General features: G+C 42.7%; 1 protein-coding gene across 4 annotated transcripts in view; it reads right to left on the bottom strand.

Annotated features, from left to right (window-relative positions):
* TFDP1 (transcription factor Dp-1) overlaps window positions 1-22,124 on the bottom strand; it is a 146,176-nt gene that overhangs the window by 29,058 nt on the left and 94,994 nt on the right. For 3 of the 4 annotated variants that reach the window (XM_073614558.1, XM_073614559.1, XM_073614561.1), the window contains 4 exons: window positions 13,784-13,949; window positions 11,868-12,014; window positions 6,729-6,797; window positions 4,613-4,764 (listed from right to left, as the gene is read on the bottom strand). In XM_073614558.1, the coding sequence (XP_073470659.1) occupies window positions 4,613-4,764; window positions 6,729-6,797; window positions 11,868-12,014; window positions 13,784-13,949 (534 nt within the window). The remainder of the gene's footprint in view (window positions 1-4,612; window positions 4,765-6,728; window positions 6,798-11,867; window positions 12,015-13,783; window positions 13,950-22,124) is intronic. The other variant, XM_073614560.1, reaches the window with a different exon arrangement.

Below are 22,124 nucleotides of genomic sequence, written 5' to 3'. Positions count from 1 at the left end.
GACCAAGTTCTGCCCAAGACAAGTTCATGGCAGCACAACTTCTTACACATCCCCCTCTGAATCCCGATAGCTGAGGCATGCCACAGCTGTGGAATTGTCTGACTGTCTGATGGGAAGCACCCAAAGAGGTAGACAGACCAATGTAAGACAGCTAGCTAAATTGTATGAAGATCCAAATGCGACTGGCAAATTGCTGCCCCTCCAATGGCCATGTTCCCTACACTGATGTTTAGGGCACCTCCACAGCCTGACAGACTTGCATTTATCATAGTGACCTTTCACTTCCTAGATTGAGGATTTTCTGATATCCAGCATCTGCATAAATATCCTAGGAAGCCAGAAACATTGGTAGATCCAAGGACTCCTGATGTTTGACCCGGGCCGACATTATTTTGACCCCTAAAGTGAATCTGGGCATAGGGAACCACACTGAAGTTGGCTACAATTTTTCTCAGTACCTGCATGTCTGAATCAAGGGACTTCCAATGACCTCCTGTACTATACCTGGGCATACAGAGACAGGCAACTTTCCTGCAGAAGTGGCACTTTTGTCTGTGTTGTGCCAAGTACCAAGCCCAAGTACTCTAGATGTTGTGCTGGAGCCAAGGCAGACTTCTGAAGGTTCAGTACCTAGCCGCACTTCAAGACTTTTACCTCTGCTGGATATTTAATTTCAGCTTTTAAACCAATCGCTCCTTGAGCAGCAGGCTGTCCATACACCCCACAATGAGGAAAACCCAAGCCCACAGCAAACCCAGAAATTAAGCAAATACCTTGGTAAATACACTTGGGGCCATGGACAGACCAAAAGGCAATGCCATATACTGATAGTGGCAATACTCCACTGAGAATTGCAGAAACTGTTGTTGAAGCTGTAAAGACAGGATTTCTGTTACCGTAAAATCCCTTTGAGATAACCGACAGACAGTTCTTCTGATTTTGGACCATAAGTAACAAAAATCCAGTTGTCGTTCAAGTCCATAGATGGACACAGCTCTTCTGATTCTTGACTATAGGGATGTCACAAAACAGTGTCTCAAGAAGGGGTGTGCAGGCCAAAAACAATGGATTTTTAAATAGCATCCTGCAAAACCTTGCGGCCAAAACAAACATGCGACGATGCAAAACACAACTTGCATTTTTTTTTTTTTTTTTAAATGTGTGCACAGACAACTAGAAAGCCGCCTTGCAAACATGAGACAGAGGTCTAAACGCTCAGGAGGAACAATTTCGCCCTGGTGGAGCATGCTGCAATGGAGAAGGGAGGAGCCAGACCCTAAATGACATGCACCAGAACAATCGTCTGCCAAATCCAAAAAATATAGTAGCAGATTAGGCCGCCAGGCCTTTTCTTGGACGGTAAACGAACACAAAAATAGGAGGCGTGTAGTGTAACCTCCTTGGGATGCAACAGCAGTGGAACAAGGAAGGCAGGATAATGTCCTCTCATTCAAGGTGAAAATCTGACACCACCTTCAGAGGAAAGGAAGGGCATAGAATCATTTATCATTTTACAATACAACTAATAAAATGAAATGTAGATGCAGCCTCCTTAAAAGACATCACATACCTCACAAAGAGATGATCTTCATAAAAATACATACATCATATTAAAAAATAAGATAATAAAATAGCATTCAAAAAGTGTATGGACTGCGGAAAGAAGCCGTTTTGCAGCTTGGTGGTAAGAGAAAAAAAAAAAAAAAAAAAACACTCCTAAAACACCTGACAGAGGGTAAAACTGTAAACAAGGCAGTCATAGGATGGGAGCTATCCTTCAGGATATTGCCAGCTCTCTGAAGGCACCCCCTCTCCCCCAATTTTTCAATGCTTGGTAAATACGCCCCCTTAATCTTCTGTGCTGTTTTTATTACCTTTTGCAAGACCTTTCTGTCATGGCCTGTGCACATCCCTTGCTACAGAGATGTGAAAAGTTAACACACTCTCAATGCAGCCTTATAGAAGCTAAGGAGGATCTGCTCAGAAAAGTCTGCATGCCACAGCTTCCCTCAAGTAGTACAATCTCTGATGAGCTTTGCCCACCAAACAGAACATTTGCCCTGTTCATGACAGATACTCCCTAATTGTTGACAAGAAACTTAACTCCTGTACCCTCTCGACTTCTACCTCATCAATCACAACTGGCTCATATTGGGCCTCTCTACGTCTCTAAAATCTTCATTTATTTTGCCTTATCCACATTTAGCTTTAAATTATTATCTGTGCACCAATCCACTAGGTTTTCTATTTTCTGCCAATATGCAGCCTCGTCACCATCCCTTATTCTCCCAACTAACCTGGCACAGATGCCAAACTTATCCTTGGGCAGGACTAGAGAGGAAGACTCACAGGATAAGGCGCCGGTTCTGTCACCTGCCTCCCAGAAGTGAAGGCGACTAAGAAGGCAACCTTTGAGAAACAGTAAGCAGGGGAATATCCCAAATGCTCCCAAAGGGAGGGTTCAAGAGGACCAAAAAAACAAAAAAAGTTAAGGTCCCACAGTGGCAGCGGGGAACACACAGGAGGTGCCACATGAAAAATCCCCTGGATGAACGTGTGGATCAAGGAATGCATGGCCAAGGACACTGAAAAACCTGCCTTTAATGGTAATCAAGGCAGGCGGTTTTGCAGTGATCCATTAAAGAAAGGCCCATATCCAAGCCACCGAGAAGAAAGACGAAAACCCTGAGCTTCGCATCAGGCAATATAAGCTATCCAGGTGCAATGACAGGTTCAATTTGGTTGTTTTATGAGGTGCGACTATATATCTTCCAGGGGATAAACTTGCGTGCATTCAACATTGTAGGGATCACTAAACCTGACAACCCCGTTCCCCAAACCCTGGCTTCAATAGCCATGCCATCTAAGCCAGAGACGATAAAGCAGGGTGGTAGACTGGACCCTGGCACAGGTGGTCATCCCAATGAGTCAATTGCCAGGGAGCGTCTGTGACCAACCGCACCACGTTGGCATAAAAGGCCAGTCTGGAGCTACCAGAAGGACAGCAATCCCTTCGGCCTCTACCCTGTACAGCAGGCAAGGGAACAGCTTGAGATGAGGAAAGTTGTAAAGGAGACTTTTTTTGGTCCAATGGTGCCACCAGCACATCTGTTGCATCCGCCAGGGGTTGCACGCTCTCGCCATAAACCTCGGTATGATGAGGCAAGGCGCCACAAGATACACATTTGGGGCCCCCAATGAAGGCAGATATGATGGAACACATCAGGGTGTAGGGATCACTCCACCTGATCCATTGTTTGGCAACTGAGGTAATCTTCCTGCCAATTCTCAACACCTGGAATGTGCACAGCGGAGAGGGAAAGAACATGCTGGTCCGCCCAATAAAAAATGTGTGATGCTTCTACCACCCACTGGCAAACTGCTTGTTACAACTTGGTGGTTTACATGGGCCATTGCTGTGGTGTTGTCCAATTGGCTCCTGACCTGGTGCCCCTGGAGAAGATTCAACCAAGTGCTCCAGAGACCGCCTGATCGATCACAGTCCCAGGACGTTGAAGGGCAGCTGAGCCTCCTCCAGAGTCCAGCAATTTAGTGCCAAACTCGAACCCAGAACACCTCCCCAGTTGAACAGGCTGGCATCTGACTTAAGCGCTTCGAGAGATTTGGGCCCAGACACACCAGCCACCCAATCTCCACGTTGTCAGTCAGTGGGGCCTGGGAGTGATGCTGAAATACATTGCGGGGGGGGGGGGGGGGGGGGGGGGTGGATATATGCATCCTCACTGCTGATGCACAAGCCTGTAGCCCATCCACAGTATACAGAGAAGCCTTTGCAAGGCACTACAGACTTCACCACATATACCGTATTTGCAAATGTGTGCAACATTTGTTTTTAATGTCAATTGTTGGACAGGGTCAATTTTATTTTTTGCAGGCTAGCTGGTAAGCGTGCTGGGAAACTTTTTCATATGCACTTTACTGCAAAGGATAGTTATAAATTGGGATGGCTGCCATCTTTTTGTATAGCATTGTTGCTGGATGTGGTGGGGGGGACACATTGGATGTCTTCAGCTGCCATTGTGCTTCTGCTGGCTGTCCAATGTGTTCCTGTGCCTTTGAAGATGAGTGGGTTCCCTCCAGGCAAACCTACCCTTAAATTACCATCTGATACATGAGCTTAAACTTGGGGATGCCCAAATACAGAGTTATGACCACAGTATACAGAGGAGCATTCACTAGGCACCGAGGCTTTCACTCATATTTGCAACTAAAACCTCTATTTTTAAATGTGAATTTAGATAAAAAGTCAATTTGTCTTTTTGCAGGCTAGCTGGTAAGTATACTGGGAAACTTTGTTAAGCTCCTCAATCAGCATCTGGCCGCACCTAGTCCTAACTACTTTCTGGACAGACCACATTGACACTTGCTGAGCCCGCTCCTCTAGCAGGGAGACAGTGAGAAAAATTGAGGATTTCGCTCAATTAGGGAAGGTAAAGGAAGTTTTTTAGTTTACTTTACGAGTCTTGTGCATCAAAATAGATTTGGTACTTTGACTACCTAACGGACCTTTAGGCCGCAAGGCAATGTTACAAATGTTCTGCATAAAAAATGTTTTCTATAAATTATGCTTGTACGAGAAACATTTACTTACTTGTCATTAGAAATGCTACAATCAATCACAGTCTTTTTGCTGGTGTTCACAATAATAAATGGTAAATGTATAACTGAATTGGATGGAGGCGATCTATTTGTTTGCTGCTCTGTTTGACGATTTCTTTGAACTAGATTTTTGAAGGCAATTTGCTGAAATAGAATAAAGCAAAATAAAAGTAATGCAAAATATTAGAGTTAATTGATACTCCATCAACCAACATAAGTTATTAATGTTTAAGTCTGCCAAAAGAACTAGTTTTGGATGGAGCGAAAAAGGATTAGAAATTGTTGGATTTTTGCTGCTATTCAAGAATTTATGTCTGCCCCTTGTCACAGAGACAATGGTTTCGCCAGACAGGATAATATATGACAGGGACACAGGCTGCAAAAAAATAAAAAAGGGCCAGCATGCCAAAAGTAGATCCAGATTAAAGGTTTACTGAAGTTTATTATCAGCAAAGTAATACATCAAACTTTTGAGGGAACAGCAGCCCTATAATGCCTGTGCCGCATAGGCGGTTACTCCTCTCTCTGCAATCTTCTGGGACACGTCACAGGTCCCAGAAGATTGTTCAGCCATTAAGGACAGCACAGCTCACGCATGCGCACCCCGCTGTGAAGGCGCAAGTTGCCACAGCTGGGTGCCCACGCTAGTGATGTCAGCATAGAGGAGAGGTAGGGGAGAGAATCAAGAATTTGGGCGGCCGTATCGCTGGACCGTGGGACAGGTGAGTGCGTTTATTAAAAGTCAGCAGCTACACTTTTTGGAGCTGACTTTTAAATAAACTGAAAAAAAGAGTGCAACACCGCTTGTAGTAGTAATCAGTAGCTTTTTTTCCTTGTGCATAGCTGCTACAGATTTTTCCTCACTTCCCATGTGGCGAAACCATTGTCCTTGGAACAGTACGGCCTTGTTCACAAAGGCTTCATCATGAATGACACTTTTGTACCATATGTACAGCAAGCTTTTGCAAAGCCTTCAGTAAGCTTCAAGCAGCTTTGTTGAAGCCTTTAAAAGCACCATTCAGCTTCAGTACAAGGTAGCTTATTAAGGACACATCTTAATGGAGTTCTGTCACCCTGGGGTTTGTTTTAACATGCTTTGGGCTTACAGTTTGAGACAATTCCGAGATCATTCAGAATTCTTTGAAAGGTGCATCTGACCTGCAGCCGACTGCCTCTATCTGCATTTGCCCCTGCTTCAAGCAGGTTTTGCATTATTATAGACTTGCATAAAAATACAAAACCCATCGACACAAGCTCTTTAGCAACTGCTAGCAGGCTTCAGCACTACTAAAAGCTCATTGAAAACCTGCTAGCTGTGTTTCAAGTTACACTTTACATTTCCATTAAGACCTAGGTTTAATACCCCCATATTGGAAGCAAATTTTCCTTTAAATGCTTTAACAAAGCAGCATGAAGCATAACGACAGGGTTTAAACAAATGTGTATAAAGTGTGCATCTTTAGTAACCAAGTAAGCCATTAAAATCACTTAATAAAATTAAAAGACAAAGGCTCGATTAAAGTATTTAAGAACTTTAAATATTTACACAAATAAAACAAATTGTGACAGTGGTTGGATGAATGGGTCCAAAGAAACTGTACACCAAACATTTGCAAGATGCTCATGTGCTAGTAAAGTGCTTCTAAAAAGTTGAAAAGTCCATTTAGAATTTTGGATAGACATGATGGTGTTGATTAAAACCCTTGTCAGATGGAAAGCGCAACATTTTACAGTTGCCCCTGAACAAAATCAGAATGGATATCTACTATCGCGAACACCTGTTTCATTTTGTTTTTTCCTAACAGAAGAATAACAACATCTTTGGGCACAAGTTATAAAGATCTAAAGCAGCATCTTCCTTCATGAATAATGACTAAAAACGAAGAGCTAATATGTTGATACCACATAACTGCTAGGAATTGATTTTTTTTTTTAAATGCAAAGAGCCATTTTTCTTCATGAACCATACCTTGGCTAAAAAAAAAAAAAAAAAAAAAAAAAAAAAAAAAAAAAAGGAGGCAATATAATAATGCTACATAACTATGAATGCAATACTACTTAGGCACACAGATTTAACGGTTTAGAATTTTTATCAACACCAAGATTACCTGTAGAATAAGTTCTTGTAGCTGAGACTGTTTTTGCTTTATTCGCTCAAGTCTTCTTTGTCTTTCAACCTTAAAAATAACCTTAACTTTAATAGCATAACAAAGTTTAGGATATAGTCACAAAATACACTTATGCACTACTGACTTAAAGTGTCAGTCACTTTAACCAGAAAAAATGCTGCTCACAAGTAGAAAGTGCAGCAACTTAGAGATTCCTGCAAATACATTCTGATCCAGCAAAGTTCAGACACTTCTAGCTTGCGCCCCGTCTCCCACTTATTCATTCCTACTGGACTGTGACGGAGTCTCAGCTCTTATTTACTGAACTGTGGAAATATAGCTCTCACTATGCACTTGGACAATAGTGGTGCACTTTGCTACATAGCAGCCACGCTGTCGGCCCCCTCCCCTCTGCTGCTCATGCACAGAATACTTATTATTTTGTAAATCGGTTCACACAATGCAAAAAGTTACATGACTGGGAAAGATGAGAGGAGCACAGCAACTGCAAATGTCTTTGTGCTCTTTAACCCATGTTAAAACTCAACTAAAACTCACCTCACAGAGGTGATAGTAACTAGGAAGGCAAAGTAGAGTAGACAAAGGAATATCCCTGGGAGGTTCAAATGCAGTTTCAAAAGAACTGACAGAACCAGGTTGAGATCCCATAGTGTACAGGGGGAAAATGTAAGCGACACCCTGCAAGAAAGCCTTCATTGTGAAAGGCAAATACTCTTTGAAAAATAGCTAGGGCCAAGATTTGACCCCTGATGGTATAGAAGGCCAAATGCGGATTCAGACAAGAGAAGAAAAAAACAGGATTCGTTCCTTGGGGAATTTCCTATGATGGAACTTACTTATCCCACACCAAGAGAAATACTCTTTCCAAGCGCAACAGTAAACTTTACAAAAAATAGATTTTCCAGCTTTCAATAGCATAAGGATGACAAAATCCAACAAGCCCCTAACCCTCATGGCCTGGGCTTCAACAGGGTGGTAAAATGGCCCTTGGAACAGAGGATTTGGGCAATCTGGACCTCGAGACAAACCTGCTAAGTGGGAGAAAAGCAGAGCAAGATGTGAACATGCAAGTAGGTATCTAGCAATGAATGATCTGGCAGCTTCCATGCTGAATTTTAGTACCTGGAGGATAGTGTTAAAAACATTTTGATCTAGTATGGGGTGAATGCATTGGGGACAGTGTACAGGTTATGACATCCGGAGAGGAGCTGCACCAGAGTAGTAGAGTAGTAGAGTGGCTCACCGATTTTTGCAAGGGCACTGGCAAGTTTCATAACATGAAGCCTGGTGGAGGCAGAGACTAAAACTGCAGCTTGTAGCCTCTAGAAAAAAAAAGTTCTGAACCCAACTGCCACAAAAGCCAACATTGACAAGTGTGGGCACTCCCCCACTGCGGGGAGGTTTTAATAACAGTTTTGGGGGGGCAGGACTTATGGTGGAATAGAGTTCCAGGGCTTCTTTTGAAGATCTGAGAGAAACAAAAGGAACTTTTTAATCTCAGACGTACAGGGTTTCCCAGACTGAAGTTTTGCCTTTTTACTGGACAAAAGCATTCTCTTCCATCCAATCACCACCTTGGTAAAGTTGTCTAGGGATTCACAAAGACATTCCCTATCAAACTGCAAACCTAAGAAGGTTTTCTTGCACAGATACATCAAAGAGCATTTAAGCCCAAGTGTCAATCTACTAAAAAGGAGGCCCATTCGGGTTATTTGGCATAAAATAGTCGCCAATGCCTTAAAAGTATAGTAGGGCCACTAGCATTAAATTGTAAAAGTTGTAAAAGGTTTTTTCTTTACCTTAATGCATTCTCTGCATTAAAGACCTTTCAATCTCCGTTTCCCCCTTTAAAGTGATTCTAAGGCTTAATTTATTTAAAAAAAAAAAAAAATCATGTCATACTTACCTCCACTGTGCAGCTTGTTTTGCACAGAGCGCCCCCGAACAGTCTTCTGGGGTAACTCTGCGGCTCCTCCCCACATCAGATAACCCCCCTAGGAGAAGCGCTCTCCAAGGAGGGGGGGGGGGGGTTACCTTGCGGGCACGCTCCAGGGGCCATCATTCGGTGTCCATAGCCGCCGAATGTATGACTTGGCCCTGCGTCATTGGATTTGATTGACAGCAGTGGGAGCCAATGGCTGTGCTGCTATCAATCTATCCAATCAAGGGCCGAGAACCTGGGGCAGAGGGAAAACGCGTCCCCGCTGGCTGAAGTTCCAGGGCTCAGGTAAGTAAAATGGGGAGGCCGGTCACCACCAGGTGTTTTTTTCACCTTAATGCATAGGATGCATTAAACCGAAAAAACACAGGGGTTTACAACATCTTTAACCACTTCCATACAGGGCATTTGCAACCCCTTCCTGCCCAAGCCAATTTTCAGCTTTTAGCGCTGTCGCACTTTGAACAATTATTGCATGGTCATACAACACTGTACATAAATGAAGTTTTTATCATTTTTTCCCCACTAACTAAACAAAACAAGAGTGACAAGTTTGAAAAAAAACACAATATTTTTTACTTTTTGCTATAATATCCAATGTTTTTTTAAACAAATTTTTTCCTCAGTTTACACAGATATGTATTCTTCTACATATTTTTGGTAAAAAAATATCGCAATAAGTGTATATTTATTGGTTTGCGCAAAAGTTATAGCATCTACAAAATAAGGGGATAGATTTATAGCATTTTTATTTATTTTTCACTAGTAATGGCAGCGATCTGCATTTTTTATCGTGACTGCGATATTGCGGCGGACACATTTTTGGGACCATTCACATTTATACAGCGATCCGTGCTATAAAAATGCACTGATTACGGTATAAATGTGACTGGCAATGAAGGGGTTAACCAGGAGTGGGCGCTGTAGGGTTAATCGTGTTGCTAGGGAGTGATTCTAACTTTGGGGGGAAAGGGACTCACAAGGGGAGGAGACCAATCGGTGTTCCTTTGTACAAGGAACACACCATCGGTCTCCTGCCATCTGACAGGACGTGGATTTGTGTGTTTACACACACAGATCCACGGTCCTGCTTGGTTACCGTGCAATCGCGGGTGCCTGTCCCCTGGGGGACCTGGAAGGGCCGCCGTCATGTGACGGCGGCCCAGGATAACAGCTGCACCGTCCCCCCGTCATATGACGGTGGGCGGGCAGCAAGTGGTTAAATACTTATTTGAGCCTGACCTCGATCCAGCATTGTACATGTCTCAATCTGCTCTTCTCTCCCCTCTCTCAGAGCAGGCTTGGCAGCAGCGGGAGCGGTTTTCATCTGCTATCAAACAAAAGCAGAGAGTGGGGCTAAAATGCAGAGTGTGTGTCAAAAACCACACACCAGCCTGGGTCACAATCGAGCTTGCACAAGTGTAAAAAATTACCTTTACAACCACTTTAACTCCGGTTGTTGGAAGGACAGAAGGATCCCTCTAGGATAGATCTAAGATCTCAAGGCATATTCTTGGACCAGAAAGTTAAGGTCTGGCAGATGGACATGCCAACAATGGCAGATTGTAGAACAGGGCCTGTTAGTGAAACTAAAGTGGTTCTAAACTCTAAAGGTTTTTCAACGTAATGTATCCTTTGCATTAAAGTGATATTAAAGCCTTTATTTTTATTTAAATAACCAACATGTTAAATAGATAAAGGTTGTGCTATTCAATTATGTATATACAAATGTAAAAATTAGATGATTGGAACAGTCCACAAGTAACGTGCAAAAAAATCCTGATGTCAATCTCCACCATCCACCACCGCAGTGATCCAAAATATCAGTGCCTCCATCAACAACTGAAAGGCTCGCTTACCAGCTCCTATTGATCCCCAATTACAAGGGATCGTTCGCTCTTGTGACTTTAGCCAAGCCCATTCTCCGGGTCCAGATGGTCTCCCAAGGAGATCACCCCTTGGCACCGTATAAGATGTGAAGATTTCTCCAAAAAAACAGTGCTCACTCAGGTTCCAGGTGATGCATCTCCCCCGTTCAGAAGAAACACAAAAGAGGTTTCAGCTGTTGGTGGAGGCACTGATATTTAAGATCACTACGGTGATGGATGGTGGAGATTGACATGAGGATTTATTTTCACATCACTTATGGACTGTTCTAATCATCCAATGTTTACATTTGTATATACATGATTGAATAGTGTGACCTTTATTTTATGTTTACTCACTGTGTAGAGGTCTCACAGAAGGTTTGCTGCTTACATTTTTCATTCAGAATATTTCTTAGCGCTTTTTTTTTTTTTAAGTTTATTTTTTATAACAAACATACTTGCCTGTTGTGTGCAATGATTTTGCACAGAGCAGTCCGGATCCTCCTATTCTCTAGTCCCAAGCCAGCGCTCCTGGCTCCTCCCTCCCGGGCAAGACACCCAAGCAGGCGCACTACCGTGATACGGCTCTGTGTCCAGTCACACATGGAGCCGTGGCTCAGCCCCGCCCCCTCCCATCTCCTGATTAGTTTACCGTCTGACAGCAGCAGGCGTGATTTTGCAGCAATTGTCACCTGACAAATGGCGGTAAAATCAAGCAAACAAAATTGCATGACGCCTGTCGCCCAAAAGAAGTTCTTGTACTTCTTTTGGGTGACAGGCGTCATGCGATTCTGTTTGCATGATTTAGCCTTGATGCGTCCTGCGACAATAGCGGCAAAATCGCAACACGATCTGGGTGCCATTGGAAGTGATTGTAATCAGAACGTGCGTCCAACAATTTGTCACTATTTCGAATCGCTCAGATGTGAACGAAGTCTAAGTCACTGCTAAGTCCTTTAGTGACATAGGGCACTGGCATTTTTGTTTATTCACCTGACAGGGTGTCGCTTTAAGGCACACAACCCTTTGGAAATTAATTCTCCTCTCCTACCCGCTTGTAGTACAAAGGGAGAGCAATTCCTTTCCTTTGCAATGCTGCGACAACTTAAGATATCAATCTTTCTTATACTTACACCAATTACAACCCCCTTTCACACAACATAGCAAAGTCCCCACCATTAACACCCAATATTTATATATAATTTTACACATTAAAATAAACCCATATCGCAAAGCAAAAAAAAAAAAAAACTACAAAACAGTACTTTAATCCTATAGCAGCTTTATCTCAAATTGTGCACCAAAACATACCTCTAAATTCTGACATTCCTGAGCAGAGTTTGTTGGTAGACCAATCCACTTTATTTCTTTTTTTTCTTTAGAAATAATGTTCATTGCCATAAGCACATTTAAGGCATCATAAACACGTCGTCTTATATTCTTCTGGTCATAAGCTTGCTGTAAAATAATGGTGTTTTAAAGTTCATAACACTTAAAGCTTCCTAGTTCCTCCAAAACCTGACATGCCAACACATTTTTAAAAGAAAACCTGTTTAGATTTTATTTACATTCATGATTCTCTATGCAAGGCTGGCAGATCATAGGTGATAAGAGTACAGCTGGCTCAGTATTCCTCTCAAGAGCCCTCAGCCCTGATGCAAGCAAATATCAATTTTTTAATGGGTAGATGTCAGTCTGGAGAAGTGAGAGTTCTAGGTAGGCTATATTTGCAAGCAGAACTCCCTAGGTAATGCTCACGCATGATGCCTAGCCTTCATGATTGAGAAAACTGAAATTTAATGAAGATGGGTAAGCCAGGGACATTAAAGAGTAGCTCCACTCTTCCCCCCTGCATCACGGCACAGGTCCGCCCCCAGGGAAAGAGCGCAACGCGCAAGTGGCGCCGTGTGCGCCTCAAGATGGAACACAGTGCGTTGAAAACCTGGACGGGCCTACTATGCCAATTAATGGGCGTACTGAGCCCATGGCGAGCCCACCCCAAAGAATGGAGGGAACGACGGGACAGGCGCCATGATGCCGGGGGACTCAGGGAAGGATTATCGTGCGGCATCTCCACACGTGTCCGCCCACTCACTGTACAAGCTGACGGCAATCACGATCACCATCGCAATTGGCCAGCTATCTCACACCCGCTCTTATACAGTCTCCTACGGCCTCTTTGTAGACGCTGAGGGAGCACTCGGTGAACAGGCAGCACATTGCATTTTCCAGGTTGATTTTTTCACTCTGCTATTAATACATGTTACCCCACGTCTATAACCCTTCTGACTGTGGAGGTAATCTTTGGCTCCAGCTTTGACTTTTCTGGGCATATCCTGACAGTATGCGATTCTGATACAAATTTTTTTTATACATATTATAGCGATACTGGTCCAAGACTAGTGGTAGCTGTTCTTTGCTCCACTAATTTGAGTCCTCATAGCAAAGCAAGGTCCTGCCTCTGTGTAGCTTGGGTGTTGACGGACTTGGGAGATACATGCCCCTATGACCCAAGAGTGTTTTGATCAATTTATTCCCTTCACACATATGCTCAATGTGAATTGTTTGCCAAGTAAATCAATTCATGTTTATCATCACGTCAGGTTAATGTACTGCATAACTTGTTGTTTAGCTGAAACATCAATGATTACCCTTTATTAATGTATAATTTACTTGTATACTCTCGTAGAAAATCTATACCCATCTGAACTAATAACAAAAACCTCTGAAGACCTTTAGTCCGTAACATGCAAGGTGTTATATGCACTGTGTTGACTGTCATTAGTCCCTCCTGCACCAGGATAGTGACCAGTCCATACAATTTTATCATTGAGGGTATTAGATATACTGCTTTTACGCTTCATATGTATTGATCTTATATGTATACCATTGTCGTGTTGTAATAATTTATACTTTTTGGTTTGGTCTGTCTATTAATGACCCTAAGGGGTCTCTCACCGTACCTCTGGTACTAGGTGACTTTGTTACTTTCTCACTATTTGGGTCACACAGACCAAACTTCATCCACACATAGTCCCCCATCCCTCTCCCTAATTTTTTGATTTCAGCTTTAATTCAGTAAAAGGATTACAATAATCACGAGAAAACTGGGATATAAAAAGTTAAGTGGAGAATATAGCGATGAGAAACTGATGATGACTAAAAAACAGGGGAACCCAGCACAAAAAAAAACAAAAAAAACAAAGAATAATGAACAACAAACTCACCGATTCATTTGGTGATATGTGGTTATCGGTTGAACTAAATTCTGCTACCAACTCATCAGCCACTTCATTGTAAGAGGTTGTGCCCTTCTTCTGTACTTTCTCACATACTTTCATTGAAAAGTGACGTAAGCCCTTGCCATTTTTCTCTCCTTTTTTATTCCTTTTGCTAAATAGACATTAGAAATATAAACTCTGAAAAATAGCATGCAATGAAACACATATCAAAAGCATTCAATTCCCCCCAAAAAAATTAAAAACGAGGATCCTAGTAAGTAAAAAAAAAAAACCACAAGAGCAGCCTCTAGGTTTTCTGCCCAGGGCATTAGTATTTACTCTGAACGCCTGCTGCTAAAGTGCAATGATAATTTCAACCAGAACTTACAGCAACTAACCCCTCAGCAATTCACCTGTAAGTCTTCAAACTGGAATAGGAAAAATGAGGTCTGCAGTGAGGAGAAAAAAAGTATTTGATCCCCTGCTGATTTTGTACATTTGCCCACTGACAAAAAAACAATCGGTCAATAATTTCAATGGTAGGTTTATTTTAAAAATGAAAAGAGAACTAAAAGAAAAATCCAGAAAAAACACATTTCAAAAAAGTTATAAATTGATTTGCATTTTAATGAGTGAATTACGATTTTTTCATCATGCTTACCTGTAAAATCATTTTCTTTGAGTACATCATGGGACACAGTCAGGCTAATATTCATTACCTACTGGGTTATACTCCACCTCCAGGTGAATAGACACTGGTAGACCAAAGGTCTTCAGACAGGAAGTGATTCCCTATATAACCCATCCCACACAGGAAGCACTTCAGTTTTGTAGCAAGCACTGAATCCTTCAAAAAGAGGGGAGGGATCTCTGTGTCCCATGATATACTCAAAGAAAAGGATTTTACAGGTAAGCATGACGAAAAAATCCTATTTTCTTTTGCATACAAAATGCACTAGAAATTGCACTGAAAGTGCACTTGGAAGTGCAGTCATTGTAAATGTGAGGGGCAGATCTGAAATGAGGGAAATCTCTGCTGATATTATCCAAACATGCAAGCTAAAATTCTGTTTTTTAATTTCCTTGCATGTCCCCCTCGGATCTACAGCGACTGCAATTTCAAGTGCACTTTGAACTTGTAGTGCAAAGTGGATTTGCCTTTAGTAAATAAACACCCCCCCAGAGTCAGGCTAATATTCATTACCTACTGGGAGGTCCCAGAGCAATAGTCTTGAGGGGAGGGAAACACCCTGCCAAATAGCCATCAGAACTTATTTGGCAGCCTGCACTACACTGCAGCTGAAAGCCGAAACCTCGGCTACTCGAACATCCACCTGATAAAATTATGTGAAGGTATGCACTGAAGACCAGGTAGCAGCCTTACAAATCTGAGCCACAAATACTTGATGGCGAAAAGCCCAGGAGGTTCCTACACCCCTGGAAGAAAGAGCTCTCATCCTAAAGGGAGAAGCTTTATGTTTCAGACCTTAGGCCTGAATGATCAATTGACAGACCCAATTGGCAATGAAAGCCTTGGAAGCTGCCTGCCCCTTCTTGGGTCCTTTTGGTAAAACAAAAACAAAACAAAAAAAAAAAAAAGTCTGATCCCAAGATCTAGACAAAAACCTTGACTGTCCGGACAACGTCCACTGAATACAGTCGCCTCTTTCCGGCGAGAGAAAAAAAAAAAGGCAAAATAATGTCCCGATTTAACCACTTAAGCCCCGGACCATTTGGCTGGCCAAAGACCAGAGCACTTTTTGCAATTCGGCACTGCGTCGCTTTAACTGACAATTGCGCGGCCCTGTGACATGGCTCCCAAACAAAATTGACGTCCTTTTTTCCCACAAATAGAGCTTTCCTTTGGTGGTATTTGATCACCTCTGCGGCTTTTATTTTTTGTGCTATAAACAAAAAAATAGCATTAATTTTGAACAAAAAAAAAAAAAAAGCATAATTTTTTACTTTTTGCTATAATATATATATAAAAAGCTTTTTTTTTCCTCAGTTTAGGCCGTTACGTATTCTTGGTACTACATATTTTTGGTAAAAAAAAAAAAAAAAAAAATCGCAATAAGCGTGTATTGATTGGTTTGGACAAAAGTTATAGCATTTACAAAATAGGGGATAGTTTTATGGCATTTTTATTAATCTTTTCTTTTATTAGTAATGGCAGCGATCATCGTTTTTATCGTGACTGCGACATTATGGCGGACAGATCGGACACTTTTGGCGCGATTTTGGGACCATTCACATTTATACAGTGATCAGTGCAATTAAAAATGCATTGATTACTGTGTAAATGTGACTGGCAGTGAAGGAGTGAACCACTAGGTGGCGCTGTAGGGGTTAAGTGTGTCCTAGGGAGTGATTCTAACTGAGGGGATGTGTGTAACACTGATCACCGCTCCCGATTACAGGGATTGGTGATCAGTGATAGTGTCACTAGGCAGAACAGGGAAATGCTTGTTTACATTAGCATTTCCCCGTTCTTCCCCGTGAGACGATCGCGGATACCCCTGCGGACATTGAGACTTCAATCACACTCACGAAGCTCCCAACGAGCGCGCGCCTGCCAGCCGCCTCTTAAAGGGCAACGTACAGGTACGTGATTCTGCCTGTACGTGCCCTTCCGCCGACGTATATCGGTGTGAGGCGGACGGGAAGTGGTTAAATAAAAGTGGTTCATTCACTGAGTTATTTAATTAACTCCTCACATCCACACCTATCCTAGTTGGATATGCGAATTAGATTATCCAGCATGTTTTTTCACCTAGCTTGGACAGTATCTGCCCATGGTTTGTTTTACACACTAATACATTCACATAATTTCACAGTACATTTGCTGGAACTGGCACACACTCATCTAATCATCCACAGGGGACCATACCATCATTGATGTTTCTCACGTCATGTCTTTAATACTTTCTTCACCCTCGCTCTTTTTTTTCCCTCTGTGTCCAGCATCTGTTAATTTTGTAATTCTCTTTTTTCTATTATAGACCTCTGCATATGTAACTTCTCCTAATGAGTGGATATTCTCCATGAAACGCGTAGAGCCCCAGCCTTATGCTACACCCCATAATCATGTGATCTTGAGATTCCACAGTATAAACGTTATGAAATTTTACCCTCAATTATTACTTTTAACAGAATCATGCCATCCATGAATTGGAACAATTGTATTACCATATACCAATGTATCTATTACCCACTGATTGGTTGTGAAGGTCATTATCATGCATAATTGCTAAGGTGCTACTTATTTTTATCATGTTACCTCCGTTATTCAATGTATATCTTTTTGGAATCCATCTTCAGGTGATTTTTTATTTTCTTAGCTGTGCTTCATTTAAAGTCCCAACCTATTCCTTTAATTGATGTTGCATACATAATAGGGATGGAGGCAGATGAACCTACCTATTCATTGCCTCATTTAATGTCCCAAACCCCGTCCTCGTTTTTCATCTTAAATGAAAGGCCAACACCACCTTTGGCAAAAAGGATGGAACAGGTCGTAACACGACTGTCATGGTGAAAGATCAAGTATGGTTCCCTGAACGAAAGGGCTGCCAACTCCGACACACTTCTAGCCAAGCTGATGGCTATCAGGAAGGCTAGCTTGTGTGACAGCAAGTATAATGGAATTTCCTAGATAGGTTCAAAGTGAGTTGCCCCCTGCATAGGAGGTTCGGATCAGTGAACGGGAGGCTAAAGGCCTTTGGAAGAATACTGATAGGGTCAAAACTTGACCTCTGATTGTACTCAAAGCCAATTTTGATTTCCACAGCTGACTTTAGAAAAGAGAATTTTCCCAATCGCGTATTTCCGAGGATGCCATTTTCTGGCTTCAGACCAAGCAATACAAGTCTTCCCGACCTTATGATAAATTTTCCTAGCGACAGCTTTTCTAGCATTCACTAGGGTAGGCACTGCTGATCCCGAGATGCCACGGTCTTTTAACACCCTGGCTTCAATAGCCATGACATCAAATTTAGAGACTGTAAATTGGGATGGAATATTGGACCTTGAGACAGTAGATCGGGGCTACGTGGAAGTGTCCATGGCCCGCCTATGGTCAGTCTCACAATCTCCGGGAACCAAAGCCTTATGGGCCAGGCTGGTGCCAACAGAAAGACTGGAACCCCCCCCTTTCCAAATCCTGCGCAACAAATGTGGAAGGACAGGGATCGGAGGGAAAGCATAAACCAGGGAGTACTGTCTCCATGGAACTATCAGAGCATCTGCTCCGATTGCCAGAGGCACAAATTGCTGTAGCTTATTGTTGAACCTGGATGCTAACAGGTCAACTTCTGGCCATCCCCAACGCTGGCAAATTTCTTGGAACACCCCTGGGTGTAGGGACAATTACCCTGGGCAGATCTGCTGGCGGCTGAGATAATCTGCCTTCCAGTTCTCTACTCCCGGGATATGGACTGCCGATAGAATCGGCACATGTCTCTCTGCCTAGGCCAGTATGTGGTTCACCTCCTTCAGAGCTGAAGGACTCCTGGTACCGCTTTGGTGGTTTATATAGGCCACTGCAGTGGCATTGTCAGACTGAACCCTGATAGGGCAGTCCTGAAGCTCCACTGTCCAGGACCGTAGGGCCAGACATACTGCCCGTAACTCCAGGACGTTGATGGGCAGGATCTATTCTGTCCCTGACCATTTTCCCTGAGCTGTGAGCCCTTCTAGGGTCGCTCCTCAGCCTGAGACACTGGCATCTGTAGTCACTACTCTCCAAGTTACCGGGAGGAAGGATTTTCCCTTTCGCAGGTTCTGATCTTGCAACCACCGGTTTAGGCTTAAGCGTGCCCGAGGAACTAAGCACATTGGATAATCCAGGGCTTTTCCTCTTCTGATCCAGGCCAACAAGATGTCTTGTTGTAAAGGCTTGGAATGGAACTGGGCATAGGGCACGGCCTGGAAGGAAGATACCATCCTCCCTAGAAGACTCATACAGAGCCGAATGGAGGGTTTTGTCTGGTGCCCCTTATGTGACGTACCTGAACCTTCAGGGCACAGATCCATACAGGTGGCAAGAACACTCTTGCTTGAACCGTATCTAGGATCAAACCTAAATACTTTAGACTTTGAGCTGGTTTCAAGGCTGACTTTTCGGCATTTATGATCCAGCCTAAGCTTTCCAAATACCGCACTGTGCATATTATGCTCTGTTCTAGAGCCTGTAATGAGTGGTCTCTGAGTAGGAGGTCGTCCAGATACCCGAGCACTAGAATCCCTTGGGCCTCTATAAAGACCCAATACTGGTGCTAGGACCTTTGTGAACACCTGGGGAGCAGTAGCCAGCCTGAAGGGTAGAGCCACAAACTGAAAATGATGTTCCTCTACTGCAAAACGTAGGAACCTCTGATGAGGCTGAAAGATAGGTATGTGTAAATAATGCATCTATCGTATTGATGGAGGCTAGAAAGTCTCCCCTCTGGAGTGAGGCCACTAACTGAGCGAACATACTCCATCTGAAAAGGACTGCATCAGATACTTGTTCAGGGATCTTGGGTCCAAAATGGGCCTTGTGTCCCCCGTTTGGTTTCTGAACCGTAAACAGGTTTGAGTAAAACCCTGTGTCCCTTTCAGATACCAGAACCTCTACAATCACTCCTTGATGCACTAGATGATGTAGTGCCTGAAGCAATAACTATTTTTGGAGAATCCAATGGAATGCTGGATCTTAAAAACCTCTGAGGGGGAACCTCCCACAACTCCAGCTTGTAACCATGGGATGTAATTGAGGTGACCCACTCGTCCTGAATTACTGTTCTCCAAATGTCCGCAAAGTGTACCAGCCTTCCCCCCCACTCGATGGAGTGGGGGCGTCCCCTCAAAAAGGAGGGCTTGGTGCAACATAGTATGACTGACTACCTAGTATGTTCCAATTGTCTAGTTGTGCCATTTGTTGGTTGTTCATCATTGTAGTTCTTCTACAGTTTTTTGCACTTCAATGTAAGAAAGAACTCCAGCTTTTGAACTACCGTACCATAGTTTGTTGCTGTTGGGCTAAAGTTAAACTATGTCTCTCCCTAAGCTGTCAGCCCGCTGCATGTGCAAATGTAAAACTGTATGTTCTGTATCTGTCTACATACTACAGTACTATACCGCACTGTGTTCTGGGTATGGGCGGTGACTTCCATAAACACAGACTAGTCTACATTGCTTGCTGTGATTGGCTGAGCACCGCTGCTGTAGACTAGTCTGTGTTACACTTCCAGGATGTCTCCGCCCATACCCGGGGCCGGAACACAGTGCGGTCTACTGTATGACTAGTATGCATCTAATTCGCAGCTACATACATGCACTTTTATATCGCACATCCAGCCGCTGACACCTTTGGGAGAGAACTTGGGGAAAAAAACTACTAGTTCTCATTTAAGTTGAAAGAAAATAATAAAATAAAAATTTTATTGTAGCATAGCAGATAGCACTGTACTATGTTATATATTTACAGAAACTGTGAAACAGAATAACCGCCTTCTGCCATATTTCTGTTATGGTTAGTTGAGAGAGTTGTTCTTTAGAGTACTTATACATAGTTTGTTGAAGTTCTGTTGTTGGGCCAAACTATGTCATTGTCTCTCGGCTCTCTCCCTAAGCTGTCAGACCGCTGCATGTGCAAAACTGTATGTTCTGTATCTGTCTACTCTACATACAGTACTATATAAACTATACCACACTGTGTTCTGGGTATGGACGGAGACTTCCATAAACAGACTAGTCTACATTGCTTGCTGTGATTGGCTGAGCACCGCTGCTGTAGACTAGTCTGTGTTCCAGGATGTCTCCGCCCATACCCGGGGTCGGAACACAGTGCGGTCTACTGTATGACTATGTATGTAACCCGCAGCTACATATACTTATCGCACATCCAGCCGCTGAAACCTTAGGGAGTGGAAATTAATAAAAATATAAAAAAAGTCAGTCTTTGGCATTTTCATATTATATTAATATTAAATAATTATTATTATATTATTATATATTATTATTTTTTTTTATTTTTTTTTATGCCTGTTTTATTTGGTATGGTGGTGCAATGTGCACTGACTGCAGTCTTATTTTATTTTTTTTTATCTTCTGTGTCCACTGTCCAATTTTATGTGGGTTACTTTTTATTATAGTACTTTTTGACATTACTGGATTGTAGAATTCTTTTCTTCATAAAATTAATGATTAAGTTGAATATAAATAATATAACGAATACGAATGTAACACAATTTTGTATATCCAATAGTTTTTTTGGGTAATAAATAAAAAAAAAGCCTATTTCGGTTTCGGTGCTGTTTCGGTATCGGTTTTCAGGATCAAGGAAGACTTCTTTTCGGTATTGGTTAGGGCCCCAAAAAAAAAAAAAAAACATTTGGTGCATCCCTAGATCAAATACTTTTTTCCCTCACTGTATATCATATACCAATACCTATATCTGGTAATAAAATAAAATATCCTTCTCTCCGACAGTGTCACTGCCATACTACTGCTTTCCAGAAGCAGACAGATGGAGCAGTACATCATGTCATAATAAAACCTTGGAAAAAAACAGGGGGGGGGGGGCATGGGGACGGACTGGAGAAAACAGAATCTGGTGCAGCTGTGCGTGACAATCTGCTAACTTCAACTTGATCAGTAAGGCCCCTTTCACACAGGCAGAGTCAGTTTTTTAGGCGGACCTGAAGAGACGCTCCTTACAGGTCTATGAAGCGACGGATGTCAAAGGGTGACATGTCCGCTGACATTCGATCCGCTAAATTCAGACAGATGGAAACCCTCTTTTCCATCCGTCTGGCGGATCGGATGAAAATGGACAGGCGGTTCGTTTTCATTCGATCTCCCACAGAGGAGATCGGAGCTCTGACAGGTCCGTCCCTGCACAAACTGCCCGTGTGAAAGGGGCCTTAAGCTTTTAAAATGAAAAACAGAAGCTGATTGGTTGCCTTCTCCAGTTTTCCTAAAAATCCCCCCCCCCCCCCCCCCAGTCTGAATGGAATTAAGAGGCACACCGCCATTAACCCTTTCATGCCCAGGACGACAAAGCCAAAATGGCCAAGCCAAATTTAGCAGATTTCCACCAGCCAGTATATTTGCTTTTCACATGAACAAGCTGCCCCACAGATGTAGCAGTTAGAGGGTTGAAACAAACCAACTAGCACTGCCAGGGGTGCTTACGATGGTTAGCTTTTATTCATTTATGTAAAACCTTGATCCCAAAAGAAAAAACCTTTTGCTGTAATTGCTTAAAAAAAGTGTTAGCTGGAGCATGGCTTTAATTTGCTAGATATACTAGCTGATTAGATGCACTAACACACACCCCCTCCCCGATTAACAATGTAGCTGG

Source organism: Aquarana catesbeiana, linkage group LG02 (genome assembly GCF_042186555.1).
Source record: "Aquarana catesbeiana isolate 2022-GZ linkage group LG02, ASM4218655v1, whole genome shotgun sequence".
Lineage (NCBI taxonomy): Eukaryota > Metazoa > Chordata > Amphibia > Anura > Ranidae > Aquarana > Aquarana catesbeiana.
The sequence above is the reverse complement of the archived record's forward strand: the minus strand, read 5'-3'. Positions and strand labels throughout refer to the sequence as shown.